Here is a 27,314-nt window from a genome sequence, read left to right on the forward strand (position 1 = left end):
CCAGCACAAGAGGAATAGGAATAAGCGAATTTTACCTGGTTTTTTAAATCGGTTTAGGCACATTGACAGGTTTACCAGATCGATTTGAGCTCAGAGAATACTCCCTCAAGCCGTCAAGGAGTTACGTTGTACGCCCCTTCAGCTTACCCTATGATTTTCATAGCCTGCTCTGACTGAAAACGTGACTCTGGTGTTTGATTTTGCTCTGCGCAGATGTGTAAAACAAACCCATGGAAGACAGCTTACAACAAAACGCATCCAAAACTGGTCACGAATATTGCGTGGGAACCCTAGCCGTCAATCAGAAAACGATAAACAAGCGCTGACCAAAACAACGCATCACCATTCCAGCAATGTCACCTGGCATGCGATATTTCTCAACTGAATCGGAAGCAATTCACGTTATCACCTGTGTAACTTCACCAGAAATTCGATGGCCAGAAGGGGACGGATTTCGTTTTAGATTGGACCTGCTACCTGACGCTATGCATATACAAACCAACCCCGTATAGATTTCGTTTTGCAGCTCTTTTCTCTCGACGGCTATCAGCTACATGGAGCAACGACGTGGAGGGACTCACGCAAATTTTGCAGGCAGCCTAACATTTTTTTTACGTGGGTAACAGAACAGCAAAACCCTTGCATCCAAATATGTTCCCTTCAATACGTGATTTCTGGGCCTTAATGCTTCTACGGCCAGCCAAACAAATAGTCAATAAATCAACGCAGCACCCAAAGGACCGAGAAAACTCCAGATCTTGTCTCAAGTCTGTAACCTGCAAGAAGAAAACAAAACCCGACAGATATACACAAAATTTTAAAGTAAAACCCTTCAAAACTAACCTAAAATCAAAAAAAAAATTGCAGTAAACCCTAAAACAGCTAATAAATTTACAGATTTGGCCCCTTAACAGCCAGATTTCAGCAATAGGCACAGGAAAATTTTAAAGAAAAGAAATTTCAGATTGTCACTGTGAAAAAAAACTTCAGAAATTCTCTCATGCAGATCAGAAAAATAAAACCGAATGATAGACCCAGGATCAAATCCACTGGGCTCAGCAGAAAACGCTTGCGGGAGTTGGCTGGTTCAGCCGAGAACTTCCCCGAACGCCCACAAAATTCCTTCAGAAAATGTTATTCTGCACAGCTCAAAACAATCGTCAATAAAGAGGGCAAAAATGCTGCTAGATCTCAAACAGTAATGGAGATACCTGCCATTACTCCAGAAACCCTAGCAGCACCCAAACCCTAGCAAGTGAGCAAGATACCTGTACCCACAATACTCTACAAAAGCTATTATTAACAGCTGAAAATAACATATGCAGAAAATTAAAACAATCTCACAGCATTTCAAGAGAGTAACACCAGCAAGATATGGACCCCAAAGTCTTCTTTATTAACCAGAAACAGATTTACAAGAGAGCTTCTTCAGTCTTAGACTCACAGATCGAATGACTAAAATGACCCCCTAAGACCCTATATAAAGGAAATGATCCCAACGGCTAGTTTTGGGTGATCCATGCAGAAATGATCTCGACGGTTGATGAGGATCAAGACATCTCTTGATCTCATCCGTCGATTTATTAACTTAAAATATTATTATTTTATTAGTTAGGGTTTTTGCTTCATTTTTTAATTTTTTTATTATTTTTTATTATTTTATTATTTTTATTCATTTTTAGATGGATCATCAAACTAAGCCGTTGGAAACATCACCTAGGACCTAGGACCTAGGACTCATGAGGGGATTTAAAACATTTCTCGACCCTCAGGACTCATTACATCATGACTTTTACAAAATTACATCTTAAGGGACAAGCCCATTTAATACAAACCCTCATAAATCACCCAGCTCTGCGACACCACGATAATCTAGCAGATCAACACACTAGGATTCTCCTAAAGTTCTAATGACAAAATCAATCCCGGCTTTGGGGTCAGGTTTGAAGGAAAACTCTGCCGATCCGTGGATCGGTGAGACGAAAAACCTTCCGGGACGTAGATTATCATCAGAAAGTTAGGTCCACCTAGGCAAAATACATACATGACTCGTGTCTGCTAAGGTTATTTACAATTTATACATGCAGACTGGGTTTACAATCAAAAAGATCAAACTGCTGATGATGGCAGGATGGCACGGACATGTCGCTCAGGGGCTACCCCTCTCTGCCAACAGAAAGGAGGTGTACTGCATGGGCAGTTGACCAGTAGTGGTCAACACACCCCAAATACCAGGGTCCACAAGGCGGTAGTGTTGTGTGTTAGCACGATGGTTGATTGGTTGAAGGGTACTTTGAAGCCATGACAAAAGAATCAATTGTTTTGCAAACAACAAATACTTTGGTGGATTAAAGCACACTAAGTATTATGTACGAAAAAAATATGGCTTACCGATCATTTGTGTTGCGATCGTAGCATGTCTATTGTATCTTCGCCACTTGACCTTCATAAACTTTACAACTATTGTCGTTCACTACACAAAGCATATAAATATAGTTAAGTATGATACCACATATAAAACATATAATAAATTGAAAAGCAAGCAAATGAGATCACGAATGAGCAAAAGATAATTGTTAATGAAGTGCATTGTGTATTATTAAGGTGATTCACCTTCATTTATGAATAATAACCTCTATCTCATCTCTTTTATTTTGTCCCTGCAAATGAAACCAGGATCAAACTATAAGAAATTAAAAAACGAGTACAACACACAGCATTCTCGTTCTCAAACTCAACAAAAACAAAACATGTAGATAACAAACAACAAATTGCAAACTCCCCCCTTGCGCATTATCTCTACTCCAATGTCCTCTCCTCCTCTGATAAAATAAAATAAAATAAAAATAAATAAATGGATGAATAAGGTTAAAATACAAAGAAATATAGTAATGATAAGCATATTTCAAAACCAATAATTATTCATAATAGGAAACATACCTCTTCTAGAGTTTGTTACATAACAATAGACAGTCCATTTTGTATTCCAATTAGTCGTGCTCACCAGAAAAAGCCATCTACAACAAATACAAAATAACGTATCAGAATCATTATATAAGTTAAACTAGAGAGCTGAATGTAACAATCAACCATAATATGGAACATACCTGTCTTTGAGTTTCGTTATATAAAGGGGGATAATCTATATTGTATTTCACGTATTTGTGCTCACCAGAATCAACCATCTACAATAGCTACACGATAAACTATTAGAATTCTAATAAAAGTGAAACTAGAGAGTTGAAAGCATGAACTTGTTATCCAAATTAATTCCACTCCTTTTATATTCCATGTTATATCTAAAAATATATAAATTTTCTAAACTAGATGTAATTCTACTAGGAATAATGCAATCAATGTTACCATAAGAGAAATAATTCTTTTTGTAAGAGGGCCCTAAGCATATTTAAACATATTCAACAACAAAAATCGTAGGTGCCATAACGCAATACTGTTGTCTATTAGCACAATGGTTGAATGGTTGAACGTCAAATATGCTTGCTGGCTCAGCATTACCATCCTCCTCTCTAGGGCACTTTTACCCACTTCCAGTGGGTGACCCCTATAGGAGAATTTTTCTCCTTGATTTGTCTTCAAGTTGCAGCTAACAGCACCTTGCAGCCACCAGATAGTTCGATGTGCCAAAATTCTCTATTAGCTAAGCCAGCCATTATTTGCCCTCGCCCATCTATTATGATTGTATGTTTGAAGGTGGGCCTTCCAACCTCTAACGTATGGCTCTTCATTATGTAATTGGGTGTTTATGCATGATTTTCTTGGACACATTTCAACATGGATTAGTGGGGGGATTCGACAAAAAGAATGGGCTTGGATTATACTCTTGTTCCCTTGTCCCAACTTGGTGGTTAATCTTGTATCCTAGACCCGTGGGATCACCTCTATTGGCTATTACCTTTAGGAGTGGCACTACATGGGAAACCCCGCTTTTGGTTGCAAGGTTTGTTTTCCCGATACCACATATATCACTCCCCTCGGTGCATTATAACCCCTCTTTATAGTTTTCCCATCCGGGTCCACATTTCTCCATTAGGCCCACAAGGTGCTAGCCTTCCCCACACCTTGTCCACACTTTCCGTCCAGCCTGGAATGATGTCGCGAAGGTTGATGCTAATAAAAAGAATGTTAAAAGTATATATTGGCCACTTATAACAGGAAATGTACCACAAAATGCAAAAGATCGCCATGACATAAAATTTTGCGCTCAGACAAAAGTAAACATGAGATCTACCACCTATCACTATGGTCGTCACCTTGGTTCCTAGGGCCCCTATATGTGCCCCTCGCAGCATTAAGGAACCCATGATTGTCCCAACCCCTAGTGGGTGATGAACTTCCCAACCTTAAGGGGGTATTCACTTCTTTATAATACACAAAGTGGTCTCATCCCAGGGAGATTCGAGCAGTTAATAGAAAGTAAAACCAATAAAAGGCAAAAGGGATATGAAGAAGGGTGGAAAAACAAAGGTCGGGGTAACTCATATACCATGATTTCTCCCTCCTACATCTATGCACCCAATGCGTAGGCTTCCCTCATTATAGCTACCCTTGTACCATGGCATGTGGCTTGGAGCCTTCCCTGTTGCCCCACTCCAATCCACCATCATTTCATATGACACCTATCATTATACGGATGCACCATGGAGTTGTTACTTCCTTAGAGGTGAAACTACTTAATAGGGTCCCTCATTAACCTCTCTTGTTGAGTTTGCTAACACGTGTACACTCTAAAGCCCATTTGGAAGGCATGCCACCATGAAGTGTCCAGTTTTGCCCTTGATTAACAAGCTTATTTACTCAATTATACTAATGGATTGTTGTACTAGAAGGTGAGCATACACATTGGATATTATACATGATTGCAGGTGAGCATCCATTTGGAGTCCGTCTCCCTATATGGTGTTCTAAGCCCTCCACAGGGTCATAATGGCACTTATAGGCTGAGCATTCAGAGCCATGGGCCTCCATTAGAACAAAGCATTGATTTCCACGCCATGGGCCTCCACTGGAACAAAGCATTGATTTCCACGCCATGGGCTTCTTCAGTGCCACACACTGCTTGTTTCTGCCCTGGCCATACAGAGATGATGATGCACTTGGATCATGTTGCCCAGTCAGCCACACATTTGCACCCAAGCCTTGGTAGTTGATCCAAGGCCCAGATGGGGTTTTGTCTCATCTGAAGAGACTGGGAAGGTCACATGCCATCATTATAGCCCTTATTGGTGGAGAATTGACATGTTTGATTCAATTGGAGACCCATGAGACCATTTCTTGTGCCCAAGGGGCACCTTCGAGTATCACAAGATGTTTTGCTTCGAAATCAAGGGGTCATCCCCTTGATTATCATTTTGGAGCCCTCTTTGTCATGGCACATTAAGGACTCATCTAGGCCTTTCAACGACACTTTGCACCATTATTTTATCATTTTGTCCTCATTAGGAAGGCTTTCCTCCTCTTTGTCATGGCACATTGAGGACTCATCTAGGCCTTCCAACGACACTTTGCACCATTATTTTATCATTTTGGCCTCATTGGGAAGGCTTATTTCACACATTTGAGCTATTTGGTGGGCTTCTCACCAAAGTCATTGTTACTTTGCACTTTAAAACATTTATAGGGGCTTCATTAGGTTAATTAGTCCATTCAAACTTGTGAGAGGCTCATATAAATTAAAGGAGAGCCACATTTTGCAAATCATCATAATTTGGATTGAGATTTTCTCTTGTAAAAGAATTCGGACTTGCAATTGTTGGACAAAATTGGATGTTATTGATGCATTTTGATGTTTGGGATTTTTTCTATCTTGTCTTGGAGCTTTTATTTGCAAGTTTGATGGATGGATATACTCGCATTATCTTGCAAATGTTATTTTGATGTTATATTTTACATTGTTGCATGTTTAATACATGGAATATATAGTCATGTTCTTGTATGAGCCCTAATTACTGCGAATTCTTGAAAAACACTAAGATTATTGAAGTATTGCATGCATTACTCGTAGATGATGTCAATGAATGTTCCTAGAGGTTTGTATTGCATATTGCATCCTCGAATTCCATCAATCCTTGCCAAGTGAAGTATAAATACCTATTGTGGCCGAGTTACTGCTTCTTAGGGTTAGCAAAGAGGTGTGTAGGTCTCCTTGATAGAGCGAAGACCTTAAATCAAAGGAAATCTTGACTCCATTTCTCCCAATTGACAAGGCACTGGGTCTCATTCCTAGGTGATCAACCTTTGTTAAGTTATGGTATGTTCTTTTTCTTATTATATTCCACAGATTAGCAATCACATGTACATAAAGTAAAGTGCAGATAGAACATTAAACGATCGACAGAGAACAAGCCAAGACAAGAGACACAAGATGTGGCGGCTAGCCAGGGACAAACCCCACAATGTGTGGGGAAACCCTTTGATCAAATCTTCTTTTATCTTCAATAATTCAGCAGAGAGAAATAGTACAATAAATCTAATTTATATCAGTAGAAGCAAACCCTAGATCAGCAACATCAGCATTAGCAGCTTTATCATCAAAACTAGGGCAGTAGATATCTCACAAACCGACCGTCGGATCGGCTTGATTCCACCACCAAAAGTTGCATCCTTCAGAGGAGGTTCAAATGAACCTATAGCGCAGTTCAGATAAGGAGATCTTCTGGTCCACTCAGGTCAAACTTTACTTCTATAGTTGCAGCTTCAGTTTCAGCAACTTCCTTCAAACTAGGGCAGTCGATATCTCGCAAACCGACTGTCGGATTGACTTGATTCCACCACCAAAAGTTGCAGCCTTTAGAGGAGGTTCAAATGAACCTGCAACGCAGTTCAAATGGGGAGATCTTCTGGTCCACGTAGGTCAAACTTTACTTCTGCAGTTGCAGCTTCAGTTTCAGCAGCTTCCTTCAAACTAGGGCAGTCGATATCTCGCAAACCGACCGTCGGATTGACTTGATTCCACCACCAAAAGTTGCAGCCTTCAGAGGAGGTTCAGATGAACCTACAGCGCAGTTTAGATGAGGATATCTTCTGGTCCACGTAGGTCAAACTTTACTTTTACAGTTGCAGCTTTAGTTTCAGCAGCTTCCTTCAAACTAGGGCAGTCGATATCTCGCAAACCGACCGTCAGATTGACTTGATTCCACCACCAAAAGTTGCAACCTTCAGAGGAGGTTCAAATGAACCTACAACGCAGATCAGAAGAGGAGGTTTGATGGTCCACGCTGGTCAATGTTCGGATCTATAGTTGCAGCTTCAGTTTCAGCAGCTTCCGGCTTCACATGTGTGAGAGAGAGACCCTTTTCTGCGTAGTAGAGAAGAGACTCTTTTCTGCGTAGTAGAGAGAAAGAGATGTGATGAGATGTGAGCAAGTGAAAGTGAGGAAATGTTCTCCTGTATTTATACACAACTATTGATGTTTGAATAGATGTGATTGTTGGGCTTCTGAACCTACATGAGTTGTAGGTTGGCTTGATAATAATTTCATAATCAAAATAAATTCATATCTACATGAATACTTATCGGAATTGGATGATCTTTAGATCAATCCTACACCTCTCAACGAGAGGAATCTAATGAACATATTATCAGCCATGAATAAGATGACCCACATGAAGTTTGGCCCTGGTTGCCAATTTTAACACTCCCTCTCAACTAGGGAGAACTTCATCTGCAATCTGTCTGTCAGTCGCTACTATTCATCCATCAAATGCACTGCCTTGTACAGCCTGACCCTTGCCCTACTTTGCTCTATTCTGCCTGTTCTGCTTTGTCTTGTTCTGCCCTGTACTGATCTGTACGGCTCTGCTCTGCTATGCTCTTCTCTGCTTTGTTTTTTTCTGCTCTGCTTTTGTCCGAAATATGAAGAAGAAGAAATGATCGAGGATGTATCATACTGACTCAAAGTCAGTCTGAGAGTATGTACCACTGGTCCCAGACCAATCTCAACCAACCCGAAGGCAGCGTCATAGTGAGTACAACTCCTACCACTGGTCCCAGACCAGTAACATCCTCCATTGACTCAAAGTCAGTCTCAGAGTGCGTACCACTAGTCCCAGACCAATAACAACCGACCCGAAGTCAGTGTCATAGAATGTACCACTCCTACCACTAGTCCCAGACCAGTATCATTGATCCCAGATCAATGGAGGTCATCCTAGCGTAGGGAGTACGGTAGATACAACGATGCGTCCATCGGTACTACTATGGTCCCTAACTTCATTTCCCTACTCATTGATCAGATGAGAGGTACTTCCCATGAGTCCCAGACTGCATGGGTAGGATGTCTCGACAGGAGAACTTAATCAATCCCGTCCTCACAGGAGAACACATCAATCCTGCTACAATCGCCATGGAGAACACATCAATCCAGGCCGCCATGGAGAACACATCAATCCAGGCCTCACAGGAGAACACATCAATCCTGCTACAATTGCCATGGAGAACACATCAATCCAGGCCTCACAATAGAATACATCAATCCGGCTAGAGTGACTATGGAGAACACATCAATCCAGGCCTCACAGGAGAACACATCAATCTTGCTACAGTCGCCATGGAGAACACATCAATCCAAGCCTCACGAGAGAACACATCAATCCTGCTACAATCGCCATGGAGAACACATCATCCAAGCCTCACAGGAGAACACATCAATCCTGCTGCAATCGCCATGGAGAACACATCATCCAGGCCTCATAGGAGAACTAATCATCCTGCTACACAGGAGAGTGAATCATCCTGTTCCACAAGAGAGCGAATCATCTTGTCCCACAAGAGAGCGAATTATCTTGTTCCAAAGCGCACAACCAAGGGAGGGTGAGTCACCCTGTGGTTGTGTGTTGCTCCAGTAAGAACCGCAAGCCCTCAGAGCTCCCAGAGCTCAATGAATGCAACATGCAAGACCCTTGTACAAGGGTTCCTTGACGACTCCAAGTCATTTGGGAAAATCGCAGATTAGATCTTTGCTCGGGGCTTTGACAAGGTGTATCAACTTGTACATCATCTTAATGCGATGAAGCCTCCTTGCTCATCGACTTACCATATCCCAGATGATGTCTATTTGCTGGAGCAATCGACGAATACGGGATTCCTCAATAATCGAATCCCACCTCTAGTTGTTACAGAGAATCACAGTGGTATGTGTTCAAACAGCTCACTGAAGAGCTTTCCCAACCAGGCAGCTTCATACGAGATCATACTCGTAGATATGTATCCAGTCTCGGCAGTGCTTATGGCAACCGACTTATGCTTCCTGCTCATCCATTATATTGAAGCAGAATCCAAAGAGAAACAGCACTAAGAGTGCTCAAGTGATCCTCCACACTACCTACCTAATCAGCATTCGAATAATCATGGAGTTTCATATTTCTAGCAGTGTATTTAAATCCATGAGAGATTGTGTCCTGAAGACATCTCAGAAGATTCTTGGCACCAATCTAATGAGGCTCAACCAAATATGAGCTCACAATGCTAACTGAAAAACATATGTTCGGACGGAGGTTCACCAAGAACATCAACGCGAATGAGTTTTTGAAACTTAAAGGCATTTCCCAAATCTGGTCCGACATCGCTACCATATAACTTCTGAAAGTTAAGATCCTCAAGGTACTCACAGGCTTGCAGTCCACCATACCAAATCTTTTCAAAATATTCACCACATATTTTCCTTGAGATAGGAAAATTTCCCTTGGCTTCTACCACACCTCAAGTCCTTGGTTCTTCATTTCAAATTCAGAAGCCAGCTCCCTCTTACATTTGTGAATGAGAGGGTATGCGCCTGTTAGAAAGAGGTCATCCACATACAACAACAGTATGAGAGGCTTGTCATCTTCAACCTAAGTAAAGGTTAGGATCGGCTTCACTCCTAGTGAATCCTAGCTTCATCAAGTAGTTATCGATCCTCTCAAACCATGCTCGGGGTGCTTGCTTCACCCCATAGAGAGCCTTCTTCAACCTGCATACATGAGATTTTCAATCATAAATCTCAAATCCTTCGGGTTGCTCCACATAGACCTCTTCTTTGATCGAACCATGCAAGAACACGGTCTTGACATCCATCTGATGTAGGTTCCATCCTTGTGAAGCCACAAGGGCTATGATCAAGCAGATGGTCGTATATCTGGCAACAGGTGCAAATATCACATCATAGTCTATACCTTCCTTCTGGTAGAAACCACAAGCAACAAAACGAGCCTTATACGATTTCATACTTCCATCTGCTGCAACTTTATCTTGTAAAGCCATTTAGAAGTAACAATTGTCTTGTCCAGTGGTTTGGGAACTACTTCCCAGACATCATTCTCCATAATAGACTCATATTCTTTGGTCATAGCATCCTTCCATACTTGATGCTTGACGGCATCTGAGAATGATGAAGGCTTATTTTGTATGATCGTGTTCATGATGGTCAGGTATCCCTGATACCTATTAGGTTTCTTACTTTCATAGAAGGTTCCTTGGGGTGCAGCATGTCCTTCAGCAGCATCAAGTATCCCCCTAAGCCATGAAAGCCTCTTCCTAGAAGAGGAAGGCTCAGGTGGATACGGGTTCCTCCACATCAGGCATTGTTACATCATCTACCCATAGAAACTTCGGAAGTCTCTGGACAGCTTTCACAATCGTACGGTTCTTCCTTTCCGCAACACCATTCTGCTCAGGAGTATGTGTGGTAGTCTCCCTCTTAATGCCAGCCTCAGGCTATGTCACATGGTTCGAGTTCGAATTCGAGTTCGACAACGATTAGGTTCGATTCAGGTTCGAATTTTTCGATCAGGTTCGAATGAGGTTCGGCATTAGGTTCGACTATACATATTTTTCAATATATATATATATATATATATATGACAAAATAAATTCCGGTCGTACAGAAAAAGGTAAGGTAGATACAGCATTTGAATATTAACAAATAGCAGGCATGGGGCGTTTGGATGGTTCAAGCCAAGACTCTCGGTATAAAAGTAGTACTGAGATTGTTTTATTTCTCACGGTAAATAATAGGGTTCAATGAAGGTATCACTAGACAAAGACTCAAAACAATTATCCAGAGTTAATGGCTCTTAGGCCGTAATAATTTGCTATTTTTGAATTACTTCTATTCAATTGGGGTTTTAGTTCTGTTATAGTTCCGCTACTATTCGGACCATCTTAGTCTTTTGCAGTAGTAGTGCTTTTTTTGCTATATAGGATCATAACAACAAGTCATTTTTTTAGAAATGTTCTTTGTTATAGATTGTTAACTGTTTAATAAATTCAGAGTATTCGACGCTTATATCACGTTTTTTATTTTAAAGTTTGTTGTTGTGGACAGAACAATTACAGATAAACGAAAAAGAACTCGACCGAACCCTGTAAACCCTTCGAATAAGCTGAAACTCATCATTATACCTGAACTTTTCCCTCCTGAGGCCCGAAATTGTGTTATTTTGGCCTTCGGCTTGAAGTGTTTACGTTTGTCAGTATAAGAATTCAGTTTCTGCAAATTTAAGAATCAGAATCAGAACACCATGTTTGCGGTATCGTTATCTTGTTTCAGTTTTGGGCATAAACATCGATTCGCAGACGATTTTATGTTTGAAACGAATTTGGGGTAATATGAAACTTACCGCTTTGAGCTGTGCCCAGTTAGGATTCAATGTCGTAGAAGTAAGGGGAGTGCCTTCTTTTTTAGGGTTCTCTCTGTCATCGCGACGTCTCTTGCCCGCCATTGTTGTGCAGTCCGTAAACAAAATACGAAAGATGGGTGTCCTTCTAAACTAACTATTTATATGTATGTGCATGTGGGAGAACATAAGTGGGAACAGCATTGCGGAGGTCAGCGGTTCTTTCTAACTACGTATTTTATGTTTACGTTTGGGATCGCTCGGTGACAGGTGTTGATGTGATAAAATGATGTGGGCGAGCAACACACCTTTCGACCAATTAACTCGTTGTCAAACAGGCAACTAAAACCGCCAAAAAAAACCATCGAACCTAAAAAAAAAACCCTTGAAATTCGCGTTAAATCCGTTCAGGTTCGATTTTTTATTCAGGTTCGATTTTTCAGGTTCGTTTAAGTTCGTTTAGGTTCGACTGGGTTCGGGTTCGTTGAGGTTCGCCTTCAGGTTCGACTTTCAGGTTCGGCGAACCTGAACGAACTTCAAATTTTTTTACAGGTTCGCCGAATTTCGAACCTGAAGCTTCAGGTTCGCCGAACCCTGTGACATAGGCCTCAGGTATGCCTGAGAGAACCAACTGTAATATATCGAAGGTCTTGCTTTGGCTTGAGGGGAATGGTCCCCTTTTGAGCTTTCCTTCAGCACATCCTGGACATACACCTTCTTTCTCTACTCGGAATTTGGGCATCCCTGTCACCATTTGTCTTACACCGAGTAGAGCTTTATAATGAAGGGGGGCAAACCTCCAATGCCAAAATTCGGACTGAAGAGATGTTTCATAAGACATGACACCAAGCGGACTTCCATCCACCAGATATAATGAATCAACACGAAACCCAAGAGTAAAGGCGTCTTTAACATTATTTTTCCATATACGTACCTTGCCATCGTTGAAGGTTACCTTGTAGCCTTTGTCTTCCATTGCCGAGACGGACACCAGGTCCTTTTTGAGGTCAGGTGCATTTAATACATCCTAGAACTTCTAGCCTTCTTGAATGGTTGTCCTCTTCCTAGATTCCCAGCTCTCCTCTTTCCTTTGCTATTGAATTTGTCATTCCTTTGATTGTCATCAGAGGGATTTTGATCATCGTCCCGGTGTGAGTCCTTTCTATCAGGGCACTCCCTTGCATAGTTACCTGCTTTATTGCAAATGTAACATCGTCCTTTTCTTCCACCCTTAGGTCCAGCCCTTCTGATTTAGTCCCGGAATCATTTCTTTTCTTAGCATGAGAAGAAAAAGCAGCAGAAGGACCTTTAGGCAAGGGCACTTCTTGCTCTTCGACCCTTGTTTCTTCTTGAATGCATCTAGCCATTAGTTCCTCGAAACCAGGAATTACATTATTGTTCAAAAGAGTAGTCCTGAACACGTACCATTCGAATGGTAATCCTCCAAGAGTTGTGAATGCCATTTCCCTGTCAGTAATAGTTTCCCCAATAGATAGGATATCGTTCTTCATCTCAATGATTCTTAAGAAGTATGCTTGCATACTCTCATCTTTACCATTCTTGATTTCCCTCGGCTTATTTCTAAGAAACAAAACTTGATTTGCATCATTGACTTTAAATAAACTCACCAGTCTATCGTAGATTTCCTTGAAGCTGTCCAGTTCAGAGATGTAGGCCACCAAGAGCTTGTCGATAGAGTCCCGGATGATCTTCTTTGTTTTGACTTCTCCATTTTTCCATTTGTTCCAGGCAACAGTGGATGCATTTGATGGAGGCCCAACAATATTGCCTCTTACATGGTCCAACACTCCTTGATCTTCAAGGGTTAGATCGATAGACATCTTCCATCCGTGATAGTTAGCTTTCTCACGGAGCTTGTCTTCGGCAAGAAATATTGTTGAGGACCCCATAGTTCTTTTAGGATAGCCTTGCCAATCTTCTCTTCGATGATTGCTCTTGCTCTCGCTCGGGCTTTGTCTTCACCTCAACTCCGATACCATGTTAAGTTATGGTATGTTCTATGCTTATAACAATTTACTTCTTTTTCATATTATATTCCACAGATTAGCAACCACATGTACATAAAGTAAAGTGCAGATAAAACATTAAACGATCAACAGAAAACAAGCCAAGACAAGAGACACAAGATGTGGCGGCTAGCCAGGGACAAACCCCACAATGTGTGAGGAAACCCTTTGATCAAATCTTCTTTTATCTTCAATAATTCAGCACAGAGAAATAGTACAATAAATCTAATTTATATCAGCAGTAGCAAACCCTAGATCAGCAGCATCAGCATTAGCGGCTTTATCATCAAAACTAGGGCAGTCGATATCTCACAAACCGACCGTCGGATCAGCTTGATTCCACCACCAAAAGTTGCGTATTTTAGAGGAGGTTCAGATGAACCTACAGCGCAGTTCAAATGAGGAGATCTTCTGGTCCACGCAGGTCAAACTTTACTTCTGCAGTTGCAGCTTCAGTTTCAGCAGCTTCCTTCAAACTAGGGCAGTCGATATCTCGCAAACCGACTGTCGGATTGACTTGATTCCACCACCAAAAGTTGCAGCCTTTAGAGGAGGTTCAAATGAACCTACAACGCAGTTCAGATGAGGAGATTTTCTGGTTCACGTAGGTCAAACTTTAATTCTGCAGTTGCAGCTTCAGTTTCAGCAACTTCCTTCAAACTAGGGCAGTCGATATCTCACAAACCGACCGTCGATTGACTTGATTCCACCACCAAAAGTTGCAGCCTTTAGAGGAGGTTCAGATGAACATACAGCACGATTTAGATGACGAGATATTCTGGTCCACGCAGGTCAAACTTTACTTCTGCAGTTGCAGCTTCCTTCAAACTAGGGCAATGGATATCTCGCAAACCGACCGTCAGATTGACTTGATTCCACCACCAAAAGTTGCACCCTTCAGAGGAGGTTCAGATGAACCTACAACGCAGATCAGAAGAGGAGGTTTGATGGTCCACGCTGGTCAAAGTTTGGATCTGCAGATTAAGGAGAATGTCACTTTTACTTTAAGAATTTAACATTACCATGAATAGCATATCCATACTAGGGCCTAGACTTGATCATTAAGCTGCCCCACTCAAAAATTATTTGTTTCTTTGACAAAAATCCTAAAGCACATTTGTCAAAAGTTGTTCTGCCTCCTACATATCAATGGTTGGGTTGTTGTTTATTGCCTATTTATAGCCCTAAAGTAATCTATCACTCTGACAAAGTTTTGAAAATTACAAGGCCAACATATAGTTATCATAGTGGCATGAATTAGAAAACTGAAACAATGCATTGAGCCATACAATATTTTTAAAAAGGAAAACGTTCTGGCAATGGACTAATAAATTCATATTTACCTCTGATTGTTCTAGAGCTTGACCAGAATTAAATCAAGGGTTTTGAGACTTCATTAGGGGCAGAGAATTGATATTATTGTTGTTGTAGTCTAGTGATTGTCCTTAGGCTAAGGTAGAAAAGAATCCTACCATTGTTGGCTAAGTATGAACTTTGTATTGGACAGTGCACTGGGTCCCATTTTGATATAATGGATATATTCATGAGCCTACTTTGATCATGTGTTGTCTTCTCTCTATATTCTAAAGCTTTGTGTTTGGAAACATGAATGAGAATCTTTAAAATTATGTTTTTTTTTATAAAAAAAAAAAATAGATATTTAATGTATTTTTTACAATGACCGAGTCATTGAAATCAAACCGGCTAAGTCGATACCGAGTCGGAGTCGGAGTCGAAGCCGACCCTCGACCGTTTCCGAACCGGAGTCGGAGTTTTAAAACATTGGCTTGAACTAGATATCTCATCGAAGATCATCCACTAGCCCTAGGCCTCGTTTGGATTCCCCTAGGTCTTTATATTGGTTTCTAAGCCTTGTGTGTTAATCATCCTACCAAGCCCTTAGAGAGGTCTTGCCTCCTTAGGAAACCTTAGGTCTAGGAGTATCCCTTGCAATTGAATAACATCTTCTCCTAGGTCTAGGTCTCCACATAAGCCTTTCTTGGAAAGCCATTAATCTTTTCAAATCCTTGACCCATTATTTGAGTCTCTCCTTTGAATGGGGCTTGGAAATCACATCATACCTTGCCATTGACCCTATCACTCAAGTGATTTCCTTTATATCGGGACACTTCCCATTGGTGAAACTCCATAAAGTGCAGGGGACACTGACTGGGGTGACAATGCGTCTTTGTCCCATTGTTGTCATTTGGTCTAGAGGTTGTCCCATGGACACCCCTCCTAGGGCCTCTGCTAGATTGTGTGGCAACAGGCACGTATTGTGGGCGTGTGCATGTGATGTGCAGTAAGAAAGCATATAAATTTAAACATAACTTTTGATGTATATGTCAAAACACTAATTGAGTGCTACTACCTTAAGAACCATGTTAGAAGGATAAAACATCAAGCAAGCGAATAATAATAACATTATTGTGTTGGAAAACAACATAACTCACTCATTCGTTGTGCTCTTGCCTAAGGTATCTTCTCCATTTGACCTTGCCAGACACTACAGTTGTAATCAGTCACTTCACAAAGTACTATTATACATGAGATCACAAATATACCACAAGAACTTAAATAACAAATATAAAGAGTGATAAATTAACCATGCACATACCTACCCTCTTGTCACGAATATTATAGTAGCAACAATCATGAACAATAAGCCCTGAACATCTGAACCCTAGTATAACTTTTTCATTTCTTTCATATCAATGTTCTAGGGAAAAATCTTGAATCTCACACCCATGAATAAGATCATACTACCTTGAAACCATGACAAAATGATAAATCATAGTGCAAACAACAAACATTTCAATGTATTACATGACAATAGTATTTTGTAGGAGAAAAGTATGCCTCACCCATCAAGTGTGCCATGTTTGTAGAATGCCTTGTGCATCTTCACCACTTGACCTTTATAGACTGTACAATTGCAATTGTTCACTATATAAAGAAGATCAATATATGTAATTAAAAGTGCATAGATAAAACAAATAATAAATTTAATTGCAAACAAATGGGGTCACAATTTAGCAAAATATACTTTTAACTGATGTGCACTACATATAGCTATGTTGACTCACCTTCATTTATGAACAATAACCTCAATTTTCTTTGTCTGCTTCCTTTGTTTCCCTTTCCACCTCTCACAAACAAAACCAAGGCCAAACTACGAAAAACATGAAAAAAAAACAAAGCAAAGGAAAGAAAGTAAAACACATCCAACAAACGAAGCCAAGACCAAACTACAAAAACCGAGCAAAAAACAAAAAATAACAAAGCAAAATGAGTACAACACAAAGCATGGCCATGCTCAAACTCAACTCAACAAAACATCTAGAAAAGAACAAAGAAAGAATTGCAAACATCCCTTCTGCACATCATATCTCTTCCAATGTCCTCTCCTGTGTTCAAAGGAAAAAACATGGGTTGAATAAGGTTAAAATACATACAAATAGTAATGGTAAGTATATTTCAAAATAAATAATTATTCATAATAAGAAACACAACTTCCCTAGAGTTTGTTTTATAATGATGGACACTCTCTTTTGTATTCCACTTGCTCGTGCTCATTAGAACAAACCATCTACAATAGGTACAAAATAAGATATTAGTATTGTTATATAAATTAAACTAGAGAGTCAAACGCAATAATTAATCGCAATAACAAGCACACCTTTCTTTGAGATTGTTATATAGAAGGGGGGGAGTCCATTTTGTATTTCATGTATTCATGTTCACCGGAAGAAACCATCTGCAATAGATACACAAAAAAGTATTTGATTTCTAATAAATGTTTAACTAGAGATTTTGAAGAAATGAAATTGTCATGTAACCTAGTTCAAGTCTAGTTATATTCCCCACATTACCTCAAAAAGATATAAATTTTCTAACCTAGATCTACTTCTACTAGGAATAATACAAACAATGTTTTCATAAGAAGTAATTTTTTCAGAAAAGGAATCTAGGCATATATAAGCATATTGAACACACCAAATACTAGGGTCCACAAGGCAGTTGTGTTGTGTGTTAGCATGATGTTTGATTGGTTGAAGGGTACCCTGAAGCCATGACAAAAGAATCAATTGTTGTGCAAACAACAAATATTTTGTTGGATTAAAGCACAATAATTATTATGTAGGAAAAAAATATGTCTTACCGATCATTTGTGTTGTGTTTGTACCATGTCTATGGTATCTTCGCCACTTAAACTTCACAAACTTTACAATTGTTGTCGTTCACTACACAAAGCAGATCAATATAGTTAAGTATGATACCACATATAAAACATATAATAAATTACAAGGCAAGCAAATGGGGTCACGAATGCGCAAAACATAATTGTTAATGAAGTGCATTGTGTATCATTAAGGTGATTCACCTTCATTTATGAATAATAACCTCTATCTCATCTCTTTCATTCTCTCCCTGCAAATGAAACCAAGACCAAACTACAAGAAATGAAAAAACAAGTACAACACAAAGCATTCCCATTCTCAAACTCAACAAAAACAAAACATGTAGACAACAACAAACAAAAAATTGCAAACTCCCCACTTGTGCATTATCTCTACTCCAGTGTCCTCTCCTCCTCTGATAAAATAAAATAAAATAAAAATAAATAAATGGATGAACAAGGTTAAAATACAAACACATATAGTAATGATAACCATATTTCAAAACCAATAATTATTCATAATAGGAAACATACCTCCTCTAGAATTTGTTACATAACAATAGACACTCCATTTTGTATTCCAATTATTCGTGCTCACCAGAACAAGCCATCTACAACAAATACATAATAAGGTACTAGAATCATTAAATAAGTTAAAATAGACAGTTGAAGGTAATAATCAACCATAATATGAAACATAAATGTCTTTGAGTTTCGTTATATAAAGGGGGATAATCCATGTTGTATTTCACGTATTTGTGCTCACATAATCAACCATCTACAATAGATACACGATAAACTATTAGAATTCTAATGAAAGTTAAACCAGAGAGTTGAAAGCATGAACTTGTTATCCAAATTAATTCCACTCCATTTATATTCCATGTTATATCACAAAATATATAAATTTTCAAATTAGATGTAATTCTACTAGGAATAATGCAATCAATGCTACCATAAGAGAAACAATTTTTCTGTAAGAGGGATCTAAGCATATTTAAACATATTCAACAACCAAAATCGTAGGTGCCACAAGGCAATATTGTTGTCTAGTAGCTAGCAGCCCCTTGTAGCCACCGGATAGCTCGATGTGCCAAAATTCTACATCACCTAAACCAACCATTATGTGCCCTCGCCCATCTATTATGATCGAATTTTTGAAGGTTGGCAATCCAACCTCTAAGGTATGGCTCTTCATTATGTAATTGGGTGTTTATGCTTGATTTTCTCGGACACGTTTCAACATGGAGTAGAGGGGGCATTCGGCGGAAAGAATGGGCTTGGATTATACCCTTGTTCCCTTGTCCCAACTTGGTGGTTAATCTTCTATCCTAGACCCGTGGGATCGCCTCTATTGGCTATTACCTTTAGGAGTGGCACTACACAGGAAACCCCGCTTTTGTTTGCACGGTTTGTTTTCCCAATACCACATATATCACTCCCACCGGTGCATTATAACCCCTTTTTACACTTTTCCCATCCAGGTCCACATTTCTCCATTAGCCCCACAACGTGCTAGCCTCCCCCTCTCCTTGTCCACACTTTGGGTCGAGCATGGAACGATGTCCCGAAGGTTGATGCAGCTAAAAAGAATGTTAAAAGTATATATTGGCCACTTATAACAGGAAATATACCACAAAATGCAAAGATTTCCGAGACATAAAATTTAGCGCATGGGCAAAAGCTAAACATGAGCTCTACCCCCTATCATTATGGCCATCACCTTGGTTCCTAGGGACCCCATCTGTGCCCCCTGCATCATTAAGGAACCCATGATTGTCCCAACCCCTGATGAGCGATGAACTTCCCAAACTTAAGGGGCTATTCACTTCTTTATCATACACAAAGTGGTCTCATTCCAGGGAGCTCTGAGCAGTTAATAGAAAGTAAAACCAATAAAAGGCAAAAGGCATATGAAAAATGGTGGAAAAACAAAGGTCGGGGTAGCTCATATACCATGATTTCTCCCTCCTAAATCTATGCACCCAATGTGTAGGCTTCCCTCATTATAGCTACCCTTGTACCATGGCATGTGGCTTGGAGCCTTCCTTGTTGCCCCACTCCATTCCACCATCATTTCATATGACACTTGCCATTTGACGGATGCACCATGGAGTTGTTACTTCCTTAGAGGTGAAACTACTTAATAGGGTCCCTTATTAACCTCTCTTGTTGAGTTTGCTAACACTTGTACACTCTAAAGCACATTTGGAAGGGCATGCCACCATGAAGTGTCCACTTTTGCCCTTGATTAGCAAGCTTATTTACTCAATGTCACTAATGGATTGTTGTACTAGAAGGTGAGGATACGCATTGGATCTTATACAAGATTGCAGGTGGGCATCCACTTGGAGTTGGTCTCCCTATATGGTGTTCTAAGCCCTCCACAGGGTCATAATGGCACATGTAGGGTGAGCATTGAGAGCCATGGGCCTCCACTAGAACAAAGCATTGATTTCCATGCCATGGGCTTCTCCAGTGCCACACATTGCTTGTTTGTGCCCCAGTCATACAGAGATGATGATGCACTTGGACCATGTTGCCCACTCAGCCACACGTTGCACCTAACACTTGGCAGTTGATCCAAGGCCTAGATGGGGTTTTGTCTCATCTGAAGAGACAGGGGAGGGCACATGTCATCATTATAGCCCTTATTGATGGAGCATTGACATGTTTGATCCAGTTGGAGACCCATGAGACCATTTCTTGGGCCCAAGTGGCACCTTTAGGTACCACAAGATGTTTTGCTTGGAAATCAAGGGGTCACCCCCTTGATCATCATTTTGGAGACCTCTTTGTCATGGCACATTTGTTAAATTGGCAACTAGGGCCAAACTCCATGTGGGTCAGCTTATTTATGGCAGCTAATATTTTTATTGGATCCCTCTCGTCGAGAGGTGTAGGATTGATCTAAAGATCATCCGATTTCGATAAGTATTTATGGAGATATGAATTTATTTTGATTATGGATTTATCATCTAGCCGACTAGCAACTTGAGTAGGCTCAGAAGCCCAAAAGACATGCCTATTCATCACTTACATTTTAGTATAAATTGGCAAGGACTTGAAGTGATTTCACATAATAATTCTTGAGGTGATCTCCTCTCTACGTCTTGGGTTTTTGGAGAAGGAAAGAACATGAGAATATGCTGGCCTAGATGATGCCCTAGCTCTCATGCAGATAATGCCCTTAATTACAACCAGTGCAAACCTATACGCTGCTCATAATGAATCTCTATACTTTGGCCATACGCATAGCATTATGCTAGCCATATAATATATGCACAGATGGAAATATATACGCATAGTATATCACGCAAGGAGAGACACATACGTTGGGGCAATGAAGATGATACATTGGACACTGATAATACCTCTACGCAGATCATAGATGATATTCAACGTAGTTATACAGCCCTATCATATATACGTGGTAAGGAGACAGTGCAGATCACGCAAAGCTAGGCAGTCAGAAATACCACGCAGGGCATATGATATACCACGCAACGCTGGGAAGTCATGGTGATATACGCAAGTCATATGATATATCACGCAGATGAAACGTTGGACATCACAGGCAAAGGGAGCACCGCAGTCATGAAGGAAGTGAAACCCTACGCCGTTCATAGTTGGAATATGCACAGTAATACACGCAGGTGGATTACGCACAAAATTACACGCAAGTATTCATGAATGGTTATACGATGGGCTGTCATAGTTATATATATATTTATGCTAGAAATGAGCCGCAGTAATAGAGTAGTATCTACACATTGTTCTTGATTAGGACGCTGGCCTTGATATAAAATCATCTATATGTTGTTCATGATCAGGAAATGATATAACGCATATGGATACACTGGGAAGTCATATATACGCTGTAGTCATGGTTAAACGCTGAGCAGCAATGAATACATGCTATAAAGGTAAACGTTGTGCAGTCATGGTCAAGTCATATACGCATATGGGAATGAAGCTATAGTGGTCATGCAGTCATCGCAGTATACGCAACAAATACTACATGGATGGAATGCAGTCATGCCCTGACTTATACGTGGATATCATACGATGGAATGGATGGAATGCACTATCACACCTTACCACGCAGTCAAGGGTATACTCTTTGTATAAAAATCAAGGCAGCACATATGAACACAGTCAAGGGTATACGCTGTGTATGGAAGTCAAGGCAGCACATATGAACGCAGTCAAGGGTATCCCTGAGCAAACCCTATACGGAAAATAATGGGACTGTGTAGAGTATTGCGTGGAACTATAGCCTAGCTGCTTTGCTAGGCTGCAAGCCATAGCAAGCAGCTAAGGCTGATGTGCATATGGTTATAACAGTAGCATTATGAGCAGCATGATGGGCAGCATAGGTGCATGATGACTTGGAGCATGGACAGCAACATGATCAATGAGATCATGGACATGAAGGGCAGCATGATGATAATCATGATTAGTGAAGCATATGCAGTAGTGCAACAAGTGGACCAAGATGCAGCACAACGATAGGTGAAGCCGTCACCTTGAGAATCAATTGAAGCAGAATGTCTTCAACTGATCTCATCATTATAAGCAATGATCTAGATAAGTCAAGTGTTGACTTTGTTGTAAATGTACTATCTCTCTCTCTCTTTCTCTACTGAACTTTTTTTTTTTTGAATCTAGGATAATTGGTAACTGGCGAGAGTTTAAGAACATAAAAGAAGAATTGATCAAGGGTTTCCCCACACATTGTGGGGTTTGTCCCTGGCTTGAGCCACATCTTGTGTCCTCTTGTCTTGGCTTGTCTTCTGCGATTTATATTTATGTTCTATCTGCAGTTTACTTTATGTTGATCTGAGTGCTAATATGGAAAATAAATTAATAAATTGCTCTAACATATAAGATACCTAAAATTAACATGGTATCAGCGCTGAGGTGAAGACAATGTCCAAGCAAGAGTCAAAGAGCAATCACCGAAGACAGTTGGGACAAGACAGAAGGATCAATGGGTTCCTCATAATTCACCTAGAGTGAAGTCGAAGCAAAGAATGTTATCAGAATGACGCAGCGGAAGTTTCTGATGGCCTACCTAAAAGATCTGGGAAGTTCGGATCTAAGGAAAGGTAGATGTCTTGATGATAAGTTCGACCCTTATGCGAAGGAGTGTCTGAATGACAGAGATGCAGGTCATCAAAGACACGGCCGACTCTTCAAGGAAGCAAGGAACCCCAGTAATGGAAGTCGAAGGTTCAAAGGTGACATTCGTCGATGGAAAGGTACGTGTTTGAAAATAGAATTTTCAAAGATGTTTTTGAGTTCAGGGATGTATTAAGTTACAGGAAGTCCACTGGGGACCATGTCCATTGACACATAGCACCGGAGGTCTGTGAGTCAGATGGTGACAGGGAAGCCTGAATTCAAAAGGAGCATGAAAGTACATGTCTGAGATGTACCGAAGGAAAATCTTACAAAGGGACCATCCTCCTCATGTAGCAGTTCCACAAGTTTGAAACAACCCGTGGAGTTTGAGATTCATGAATGGGAATCTCATGTATGTAGGTGGAAGAAAGCCCTCTATGGCTTGAATCAAAACACCCCGGGCGTAGTATGAGAGAACAGATAGTTGTTTGATGAAGCTGAGATTCACTAAGGAGTGAAACTGATCCAAACCATTATCCGAAGGTTGTGGATGATAGACCTCTCATACCATATCTTATGCGGACGAACTATTTCTGACAGTTGCAGACCCTCTCATTTGCAGAAGTAAGAGGGAGTTGGATTCCGGACATATGTTTTGCTGGGAACTCATATTTCGTTGAGCCTCACTAGATTGGTGCCAAGAATCTTCTGAGATGTCTTCAGGGCACAATCTCTTATGGATTGAGATACACTACCAGAAATATGAAACTGCATGATTATTCGAATGTTGATTGGGCAGACAGTGTGGAGGATCACTGGAGCACTTCTTAGTGTTATTTCTCTTTGGATTTTGCTTCGATATCATGGATGAGCAGGAAGCAAAAGTCGGTTGTTGTAAGCACCGCCGAGACCGGATACATATCTACGAGTATGATCTCATATGAAGCTGCCTGGTTGGGGAAGCTCTTCAGTGAGCTATTTGTACACATGATGAATACCACTGTGATTCTCTATAACAACCAGAGGTGAGATTCGATTATTGAGGAATCCCGTATTCGGCAATTGCTCCAGCAAATAGACATCACATACTACCTTATCCAGGATATGGTAAGTCAATGAGCAAGGAGGCTCCATCGCACTAAGATGATGTATAGGTCGCTAAATCCCGGGGGAAAAGATCAAATCTGTGATTTTCCCGAACGACTTGGAGTCATCAAGAGACCCTTGTACAAGGGTCCTGCATGGAGATCTGAGGGCTTGCGGTTCTTACTGGAGCAACATATGACCACAAGGTGACTCACCCTCCACTGGTGGTGCGCTCTGGGACAAGATGATTCGCTCTATTGTGGAACAGGATGATTCACTCTCCTATGTAGCAGGATTGATGTGTTCTCCTGTGAGGCCTGGCTTGATCGATTCTCCATGGCGATTGTAGCAGGATTGATGTGTTCTCCTGTGAGGCCTGGATTGATGTGTTCTCCATGGCAATTGTAACAGGATTGATGTGTTCTCCATGGTGATTGTAACAGGATTGATGTGTTCTCCTGTGAGGCCTGGATTGATGTGTTCTCCATGGCGATTGTAGCAGGGATTGATGTGTTCTCCTATGAGGACGAGATTGATTAAGTTCTCATGTCGAGGCATCCTACCCATGCAGTCTGGGACTCATGGGAAGTACCTCTCATCTGATCAATGAGAAGGGAAATGAAGTTAGGGACCATAGTAGTACCGATGGACGCATCGTTGTATCTACCGTACTCCCTACGCTAGGATGACCTCCCTTAATCTGGGATCAATGATACTGGTCTGGGACCAGTGGTAGGAGTTGTACCATACTATGATGCTGACTTTGGGTCGGTTGAGACTAGTCTGGGACCAGTGGTACGTACTCTGAGACTGACTTCGGGTCAGTGAAGAATGGTATGAGACATTCTCGATCAATTCTTCTTCTTTATAGTTCAGCAAAGCTAAGTTGAGCAGAGCATAGCAAGCAGCGCTGAGCAGAGCATAGCAAGCAGTGCTGAGCAGAGCTAGGCAGAGCAGTGCAAGGCACTGATGGCAGAGATAGTACAATCGGACTTATGGATCAACGAATGGAGTTCTCCCTAGTTGAGAGGGAGTGTTAAATTGGCAACTAGGGCCAAACTCCATGTGGAGTCAGCTTATTTATGGCAACTGATATTTTTATTGGATCTCTCTCGTCGAGAGGTGTAGGATTGATCTAAAGATGATCCGATTCCGATAATTATTTATGGAGATATGAATTTATTTTGATTATGGATTTATCATCTAGCTGACCAGCAACTTGAGAAGGCTCAGAAGCCCAAAAGACACAACTATTCATCACTTACATTTTAGTATAAATTGGCAAGGACTTGAAGTCATTTCACATCATAATTCTTGAGGTGATCTCCTCTCCACGTCTTGGGTTTTTGGAGAAGGAGAGAACATGAGAATATCCTGGCCTAGATGATGCCCTAGCTCTCACACAGATAATGCCCTCAATTTTAGCAGTGCAAACCTATACGTTGCTCACAATGAATCTCTATACGCTGGCCATACGCATAGCATTATGCTGGCCATATAATATATGCATAGATGGAAATATATATGCACAATATATCACGCAGGGAGAGACACATACGTTGGGGCAATGAAGATGATACGCTGGACACTGATAATACCTCTACGCAGATCATAGATGATATTCAACGCAGTTATACAGCCCTATCATATATACGCTAGTAAGGAGACAGTGCAGATCACGCAACGCTGGGCAGTCAGATATACCACGCATGTCATATGATATACCACGCAACGCTGAGAAGTCATGGTGATACACGCAGGTCATATGATATACCACGCAACGCTGAGAAGTCATGGTGATACACGCAGGTCATATGATATACCACGCAATTGAAACGCTGGACATCACAGTCAAAGGAAGCACCACAGTCATGAAGGAAGTGAAACCCTACGTCGTTCATGGTTGGAATACGCACAGTAATACACGCAGGTGGATTACGCAGAAAATTACACGCAGGTCTTCATGAATGGTTATACGATGGCCTGTCATAGTTATGTATGTATATATATACACTGGAAATGAGCCGCAGTAATAAAGTAGTATCTACACGTTGTTCTTGATTAGGACGTTGGCCTTGATACAATATTATCTATACGTTGTTCATGATCAGGAAATGATATAACGCATATGGATACACTGGGAAGTCATATATACGCTGCAGTCATGGTTAAACTCTGGGCAGCAATGAATACACGCTATAAAGGTAAACATTGTGCAGTCATGGTCAAGTCATATACGCATATGGGAATGAAGCTATAGTGGTCATGCAGTCATTGCAGTATACGCAGCAAACACTACGTGGATGGAACGCAGTCATGCCCTGACTTATACGTGGATATCATACGATGGCATGGATGGAACGCACTGTCACACCTTACCACGCAGTCAAGGGTATACACTGTGTATAAAAGTCAAGGCAGCACATATGAACACAGTCAAGGGTATCCTTGAGCAAACCCTATACGGAAAATAATGGGATTCCGTAGAGTATTGCGTCGAACTATAACCTAGCTGATTTGCTAAGCTGCAAGCCATAGCAAGCAGCTAAGGCTGATGTGCATATGATTATAACAATAGCATTATGAGCAGCATGATGGCCAGCATAGGTGCATGATGACTTGGAGCATGGACAGCAACATGATCAATGAGATCATGGACATGAAGGGCAGCATGATGATAATCATGATTAGTGCAGCAAGTGGACCAAGATGCAGCACTACGATAGGTGAAGCCGTCACCTTGAGAATCAATTGAAGCAGAATGTCTTCAACTGATCTCATCATTATACGAAATGATCTAGATAAGTCAAGTGTTGACTTCTGTTGTAAATGTACTATCTCTCTCTCTCTTTCTCTGCTGAACTTTGAAGAACATAAAAGAAGAATTGATCAAGGGTTTCCCCACACATTGTCGGGTTTGTCCCTGGCTTGCGCCACATCTTGTGTCCTCTTGTCTTGGCTTGTCTTCTGCAATTTATATTTATGTTCTATCTGCAATTTACTTTATGTTGACCTGAGTGCTAATATGGAAAAGAAATTAATAAATTGCTCTACCATAGAACATACCTAAAATTAACAACATTGAGGACTCATCTAGGCCTTCCAACGACACTTTGCACCATTATTTTATCATTTTTTCCTTATTAGGAAGGCATTCTTCCTCTTTGTCATGGCACATTGAGGACTCATCTAGGCCTTCCAACGACCCTTTGCAACATTATTTTATCATTTTGGCCTCATTAGGAAGGCTTTTTTCACACATTTGAGCTATTTGGTGGGCTT

At 40.7% G+C, this 27,314-nt stretch overlaps 1 protein-coding gene across 4 annotated transcripts in view; it reads right to left on the reverse strand.

Moving 5' to 3' along the window:
* Positions 1-2,667: 2,667 nt before the first annotated feature.
* Positions 2,668-27,314, reverse strand: part of LOC149200261 (uncharacterized) — a 32,969-nt gene continuing 8,322 nt past the window's right edge. For 2 of the 4 annotated variants that reach the window (XM_089399541.1, XM_089399540.1), the window contains exons 10-15: positions 18,354-18,430; positions 18,200-18,235; positions 18,024-18,070; positions 17,802-17,883; positions 17,319-17,396; positions 16,732-17,228 (exon numbers count right to left, since the gene is read on the reverse strand). In XM_089399541.1, coding sequence (XP_089255667.1) covers positions 18,213-18,235; positions 18,354-18,430 — 100 coding nt within the window. In that variant the 3' untranslated portion in view covers positions 16,732-17,228; positions 17,319-17,396; positions 17,802-17,883; positions 18,024-18,070; positions 18,200-18,212. Of the gene's footprint in view, positions 2,823-2,940; positions 3,018-3,107; positions 3,186-16,731; positions 17,229-17,318; positions 17,397-17,801; positions 17,884-18,023; positions 18,071-18,199; positions 18,236-18,353; positions 18,431-27,314 lie in introns of those variants that run through there. The other 2 variants (XM_089399543.1, XM_089399542.1) reach the window with 1 other exon arrangement.

The sequence above is a fragment of the Pinus tabuliformis genome, chromosome 2_1 (genome assembly GCF_031772625.1).
Source record: "Pinus tabuliformis cultivar Carrire ecotype Pingquan chromosome 2_1, CPIR1, whole genome shotgun sequence".
In the NCBI taxonomy this organism is placed as follows: domain Eukaryota; kingdom Viridiplantae; phylum Streptophyta; class Pinopsida; order Pinales; family Pinaceae; genus Pinus; species Pinus tabuliformis.